Source organism: Rhinolophus sinicus, chromosome X, assembly GCF_036562045.2.
Source record: "Rhinolophus sinicus isolate RSC01 chromosome X, ASM3656204v1, whole genome shotgun sequence".
In the NCBI taxonomy this organism is placed as follows: Eukaryota; Metazoa; Chordata; class Mammalia; order Chiroptera; family Rhinolophidae; genus Rhinolophus; species Rhinolophus sinicus.
In genome coordinates, this window is record NC_133768.1 from 39,707,895 (window position 1) to 39,714,927 (window position 7,033).

At 51.4% G+C, this 7,033-nt stretch overlaps 1 protein-coding gene across 1 annotated transcript; it reads right to left on the bottom strand.

Moving 5' to 3' along the window:
• Positions 1-19: 19 nt before the first annotated feature.
• On the bottom strand, positions 20-5,303 carry PIM2 (Pim-2 proto-oncogene, serine/threonine kinase). Its single transcript, XM_019714268.2, has 6 exons — positions 5,038-5,303; positions 4,795-4,904; positions 4,052-4,102; positions 1,861-2,233; positions 1,187-1,363; positions 20-1,091 (listed from the first exon to the last, which is right to left on the bottom strand). Exons 1-6 carry the CDS (start codon positions 5,096-5,098, stop codon positions 928-930), a joined length of 936 nt encoding a protein of 311 aa, XP_019569827.1. The 5' UTR covers positions 5,099-5,303; the 3' UTR covers positions 20-927.
• Between the last annotated feature and the right edge of the window lie 1,730 nt (positions 5,304-7,033).

The following is a 7,033-nucleotide window of genomic DNA, read 5'->3' on the forward strand; positions in this document are numbered from 1 at the left end:
ACTACAAATGGCCAGTCACTTGTGATTCTATTATGTTTATTAAATAGTGGGATTCCGCACATGGCTTTTTAAATAATCCAGGCAGGGGGAGAAGGGAGAGGATGACACATTTGGAGCTCCCTTCCCCCAATACATTAAGTATTTACATTTCAGCAACTGGACAATCCTGGCTCAGAAGGAGGCAGCAAGAATCCAAAAAAGATAGGGGAGGCCCCAGGTGAACAAACAACAAGACTTATTTCCCCTACCCCATTTACCCCCAAACACACACCCCTCCACCCTAGTGGACTTTAGTGGTATCCATCTCCCATTCCTTCCCAAATTATGGAAGTAGGGTTCTCACCAGAATAAGAGCACTTAGAATAACACAGTAGGGTCCCCCTCACCAAAAAATAAAATAAAATAAAAAAAATCGTAAGCCCTGGGGTATCAATAGGGCATTACCTCCCCCAGAGTAAGCAACCTTGGGCTGAGGTAGGCAAGCAGCTTGACTGAATATGGGACCCTAGGCTAGAGGAAAGGGTCCCTTTACTAAAATAAAAGCTGCTGGGGAATTGAAGGAAAGCACCCTTGCCCAAGTTAGAGCATTTGAACTAAGTTTGTGTGGTGGTAGCAGGAGGTGCCCATGTAAAGGTTGTAACAAATCAGAATAAGAGTCCTGGGACTCCGAAGGGAAGTAACTTCAACCAAGTAAACATCCTTAGCAAAATGAGAAGCAAGAAGTCCTCCCCTCCAGATAAGAAACCGTAAATTCTGGGAGGGCTCCTTAGCAGAACTGGGATGGGGGCTGGGCAGACTTGTTTTATGTCTTCTGACCCCTGATCCCCAAACTGACCCTAATTAACACTGGATTTTTGATGGCCTGTAAAACCAGGTCAACAGATGTCCTTCTGTCCCTTTGGCATGGCCATGGGATGGCCATCCCAACTAGGGCAGCAGGGACCAGGCCAAAGAAGTGGGACCCCCCTGAGGGGTGCTGGAGGGTGCATCCTCGGCTGGTATCTGCATCCAGGGGTCCAGCTGGATCTCCTCCAGTGAGGGTCGGGCAGAGGGTTTGGGGGCCAGGCACCGGCGGATTAGGGCACAACAGTCTGCAGGTCACAAATACACAGATTAGCAGTGAGTTGTGGACACCAGTCCCTGGGAGGGATGGAGCCCACTGGGTTGGGGCCAGCGAGGGCCTCACCTGGGGAGACATGGGCAGGAAAGTGGAGCTCAGCCTGCAGAATCTCCTGGTCCCTCTCGAAGGGAATGTCCCCACACACCATGTCATAGAGAAGGATACCCAGTGACCAGACAGTGGCTGGGAGTGCATGGTACTGGTGACGAGAGATCCACTCTGGGGGGCTGTAAACCCTTGTCCCTGCACGCAAGCCAGAGGTTAGACTACTCTCTGATAATGCCCTTCTCCCACCCCACCCTCCCCTGGAAGTATGGTCCCCACACCACAATCGGAGTTCTTTAACTATAATAGTAGGGTCTCATCACCGGAATAAGAGCAGTTAAGATAACGGCAGAATCCCCTCACAGAACAAAAACACTTAAAAGTTAACAGTAAGATCCCCTTGAGACATGCTAACTATCCTGTCTCACCCTTACCAGGAAAAGAACGCTTAGGATAATAACAGGATCCCCTCACCAACATAAGAGCCCAGAACAAGGAAGGTCAGGGCACTGTGAGAAGATGTGCTTTAACAGAGGGCAAGGCTTGAGAGTCCCCCGTATTAAAAATCAAGAACCTTATAAAGGTACAATATAGATCAAGGGTTACAGGATACCCCAGCACTGAAGGTTAAAGGTCAAGGGACCATAAAGATGAAAGGTAAACAATCGCCCCACCGAGTTTTAGTGAAGCCTTACCATCAAAGTCAGTGTAGGGTTTATCGTGAAGCAGCGCACCAGAACCAAAATCAATGAGTTTGATACAGTCCCGGCGGAGGTCTATCAGGATGTTCTCATCCTTGATGTCACGATGGACAACGCCTCGGGCATGGCAGTGCCGAACCGCTGCCACTACCTGGGCAAAGAGGCAGCGGCTTCGGTCTTCACCCAACGGGCCCTGCTCTGTGATGTAGTCAAAGAGATCCTGGGAAGGCAGAGGCCGCTCGAGGACCAGCATGTAGCCCTCTGGTGTCTTAAACCAGTCAAGCAGGCGGATCACACCAGGGTGTCCACCACCTGCCCCCACCTTCCATAGCAGTTCCACTTCCAGTGGGCACGTGACTGAGTCTGACTGTGGGGGGAAACAAAGAGAGGAAAGGAAACACAGACATCAGGTCAGCGGCTCAGAGGCTGACTTCTCACCTGAACTTACATCGTGGCCCCTCAGCCTCCTGACTACGTGGCCTTGAGCAAACCACTTCCTTCCATGGGTCTCAGTTTCCTCATCTTAAGGGCTCAAACTCACACAGCCATTGGGAAGGTGATTCAAACCAAAAGCCTATGCACATCTGGCACATAATAGCTCAGTAAATATTTGAAGAATAAAAGTGGTTCTTAATGTAAGCCACTATTATATGTTAACTATTTTGTTCACTGACATCTCCAGAGTTTATGATGAGAAGGGGGATTGTAACAGTGGCACTAGACCTGCTATTTTGAGATTTGGATCTCTGGTGTAATTTGATTTAACAAGTGTAATTTAGCTTGGGACTTTTTGAAAGCTTTCTTTTCTTTCTTCGCTTCCTTTCCGCCAAATGCTAAAGATTCTGCTTCCTATACATTTACTATGCAGGTTTCAATGGTTCTGTTTACTTTGGCCCAAGCAGGCCCTGTGACTTAGGCAAGGTTTTGCATTTGTATGGGATCCACTCCAGGCTCCAACTTAAATCTACATAACGTATGCAAAGGTTGTGATAAACAGCTTAACTGCACCTTCCCCCACCCCGAGGGACAAAGCCGAACTGAATAGAAAATTCCATTACAGGGCAAAGCAATTTACATCCTGGTGAGAAAATTTAAAACTTCAGACAAGACTCAACACAATAGTTTGCAGTAGTTTCCAGAGGACTCTGCCCAACAGACTCTACTCTTAGTCTTCCTTCTGTATTTCTACCTGACTCATGAATTCTTTCACGACCAACAGACGAGTAGCCACAACAGTTTAGAACAGTACCTTATGCACAGTAGGTGCTCAATAAATGTTCGTTAAATAGATGAAAGGGCTTTATATAGCATGGCATCTGGCGCAGTTAGTACTCAATACTGTGTAATGGATTTTGTTCACTGACATAGTTCAAGCTATGCCTAGTAACAGGGTAGGGCTCAATAGATAGGTATTAAATAAGTGAAAGCAATTAGTATAATAGAAAAGGATCTAGCACCAATCGAGCCCAATAAATATATTTTGCTAAGTGCTCAGAACCATATGAATGAAAGTAATTAGTGGGACTTGGAACACAGTAAGCTTTTATAATGAAGCAAAGCCTGAGGCATACAGTTGGAGTTCAATAGAAGACATACATGTTACCAGGTCACAAAAGCCGCTCCACTCTAGAAGCCCCACGTGGGCACGCGGACTTCCACAAGCAGCCCTCCTACCGAAGGTGGGGCCCTCTGCTGGCCACTCCACTGACTTTGCACTGCTGCACAGGTTTTCTCACGGCGGTGAAAATTCCTATTGCGCAGGCGCAGTCTTCCCAGATCCCGCCAGGGGGCGCTCCCGCCTCTACAACTGGCCCAGACCCACCCTGCCGTCCGTTAGCACGCTACAGCGGAGAAGTAGCCACCGTCACCATGGCAACCACTGACCTCTGCCCCCCTTTCCCCACCAGCATGCCCTGCGGGCAGCCCCTGAAGTACTGTTTGGAGGGAGGAGGAGAAAGAGGGTTAGAGGGGAGAATCCAGGGCTCTAGGGGAACTGGGGTGAGTCAGAACTGTGTGGAGGTGTGGATGTCACCGCAAGAGAGTAAACGGGCTGGGAGGCGTGATCTCGCCGTTACAGGGCTCGGGGATGCACACAAACTGTAGAAAGGCAAGGGGGCGAGTGAATGAGTGAGCCCATAGTTAGCCATGGCGCCGCCAGGTCAGGAAGGGCTCCGAAGATACTCACCACGGAGGACCAGCCCAACACGCGATTCCGGGGAATCATTTTGATGGCCACCTGGAGAAGCGAGCTGGGGTGAGAGGGCCGGCAGATGACCCCCAGAGCCCTCCCAGTGCTGAGCCTCACCCAAGTCTTTGTGGCCCCAACCACACCACACCACGACCCCCAACGAGCCGGGGCTTCTCCCCGGCCCTCAAGTCCCGGGACCAACTTCACCTCTCCCATCGCCCTCAGCCCTGGGATCTCCCTTCTCAGGAGCCCACACTCGAGGTCCTGAGTTCCGAATTTCCTCACACCCCAAGCGCTCCATCTTCCCATGCAGGCCCAGGACGCCCCAACTCTGTCCCGGGGTCCTGGCCCTCACGACTTCATACTGGACACCTTACCCCCCAAATCCCACAAATCTCAGTTCTGGGTCCCCACCTTCGCACACATATACCCATCCTCTGGATCCCAGGGTCTAGAGTCCTCAGGACCCCCGTTCATTGCTCTCACTTACTGGCCCTCCGGAATTCCTGCCCCTCCCCCACACGCCCCTCCCCCAAAAGCCCACCTGAGTCGTTCCCCCTCACACACATACAAGCACATGAGGGCGCGCGCACTCCAACGCCCCCAGCAATCGGGGCCAGGTTCCCAGGACCCTACCACACACATTGTGGGCTCATTCCCGGTCAATCCGTTGCCTAGTCCCGGCCTCTCGCCTCAGCCACAGGAACACCTGACCCTCCCCAGACCCTTGTGGCGGATACCTGGAGTCGGTCTGTGATGCGATGTCCTGCGAAGACCGTGCCAAAGCCCCCCTTACCCAGGAGGGGGCCAAGTCGGTACTGGGCCTCGAACGCTTCCCGATCCTTGCCTCCTACGCAGGCGGAGGCGAGGAAGTCAGGGTGGCCGCGTGCAGAGACCCGCCACGACCCCTACCCCCTCTCCCCGCGCCGCCCTCCATCGCCTCAGCCCTCCCGGCCTGGTAGCGGCAGGGAAGCCTAGCTCACCTGGCGGCGGCGTGGGGGTCACGGGGGCCACAGCGAGCCCCTGAAGAGGTTTGCTCAACATGGAGGAGGCGCTGCGCAGATTGAGCCCGCTGAGCCCGCAGGGCGTGGACGCCTGGGGCAGCGAGGCCGGGGATCCAGGACTAGGAGGCGCCAGGGTGGAAGACAGGGAAACTGCTGGCCCAGAAGCGCCCACAAACGGTACACCGGTAAGATTTGCCGAGCGCGCCAGCCCCAACGCTACTGAACCGGGGCACGCGCCTCCGGAGAGAGTCGCCCTGAGCAACAGCCCCGCCCACTTGGCTTTGATCAATCCGGACGCGGCACCTGCTGTACCCCAGCCAATCGGAGCCAGTCCTTATTTGCATACACCCTCAATGTTTCAAGTACTTCTTATGCAAATACGTGCCCGGATCTTCCGTGGGGGTAGGGCCTGTATGCAAATGAAGGGGGCGCGCGAAGATGAAACCGGTTCTGGGAATCCCTCTGCAGCTACCGCATGTTTTGGTTGTTGCACGGGTTATATATATATATATATATATATATATATATATATATATATATATATATATATATATATATATATATATGCGTGTATGTGTATATATAGATATAAACTTAAAAAAATAACTGCACCCCCTCCTTTCCTAGGAAGTTGGTTTGCCACTGCTGCCTCGAGATTAGCACGGAGATAATGCCAGGCCTGGCTTCTAAGAATCCCGGCCTGAGGCTATCCAGGATCTTCTCCGAAGGGTGCTTCTCACAAAGGACAAGGGCCCTCTAGGCGACCGAAGGCTTCCGCCCTGAAACTGAAGCCGGGGATCCTGGAAGAACCTGTCCAGCTGCCTGGGAAGGGTAACCCCCTGACCACCACCGCGGGGAACGCGCTGGTCAAAGGGCAGCATCCCCGAAGCGGCGGCCCATGGAGTGTTTTTGGAGCCCTTAACATAGACATGGCCGTGAGCCCAGTCAGCAGGTCCAGAATGTGGAATGGCAGGGGGAGTGGTTCTTGAGGAGTGGGAGCAAGCCAGAGAGGTGGTGGCTTAGGGGTGTGCTTCCAGATGAGACAGGGACTGAGAACTCGGAGAGGTGATAAAATACCCTTAGTCACAAATTTAGGAAAAATAGGCCTTATGCTACAGGCAGACAGACATGCACTCCAGAGACACACAGATGTATCCTGTGAGATATACACAAACACATACCATCACATTCATGTAAACTTGTCCTAGACACACATGCAGACATGCACTGTCACAAAGACAGTGACATCCACTGTCAGGCAGGCATGCTGCCAGAGAGACTTATGTCCCAGAATGACACAGAGATACAGTTACAGAAAGACAGGCACTCCAGAGATTCACGTAGACCTACATTGCCATGTGACAGTGACACAGAAATGTCCTGTCAAACACACCGCCAGAACTTGTTACAAAAACACTGGCACCATCAACCATGCATTGTCAGACTTATATTATCCCAGAAATGAGAGACCCAGAGTCTGTCACAGGAAGCCACACAGACACTCCACAGACACACATGCATTACTGCAAAGGCAGACATATACTTATGTGACAGAGCCACATACAGAGGGTGCCAAAAAAATGTATACACATTTTAAGGAAAACTGTGAAAATTGTAATAATATATACCGATAACAAAACATGAACACAAGTCACGCTTGACTTCTGCAATTACAAGAGATGCTCAAAGTGGTTACCATCAGCGTCCAGACACTTGATTACGGGAACTACTGCTTGAGCAACGTTGACCAAAGTGTCCACTTGTACACATTTTTTTGGCATCCCCCAGTAGACAGGCAACATCACAAAAACATAAGTGGATAGACCCAGTCACAGACACATACACTCACAGGCATGCAGCAGTCACTGACACTGTTCAGAAACTGCTATCCAAAATCCATCTCAGGAATACAAGTGGACATCCACCCCATCAGAAAGAACACAGATGCACTGTCACAGACAGACCCACAGAGACA

Coding starts and splice junctions, on each gene's coding strand:
- PIM2 (XM_019714268.2), bottom strand. CDS start 5,098: ATGTTGAGCAAACCTCTTCAGGGGCTCGCTGTGGCCCCCGTGACCCCC. Junction 4,905..5,037: donor GACCCCCACGCCGCCGCCAG/GTGAGCTAGGCT, acceptor CCGCCTGCGTAG/GAGGCAAGGATCGGGAAGCG. Junction 1,092..1,186: donor TCCTGCCCATGTCTCCCCAG/GTGAGGCCCTCG, acceptor TGTGACCTGCAG/ACTGTTGTGCCCTAATCCGC.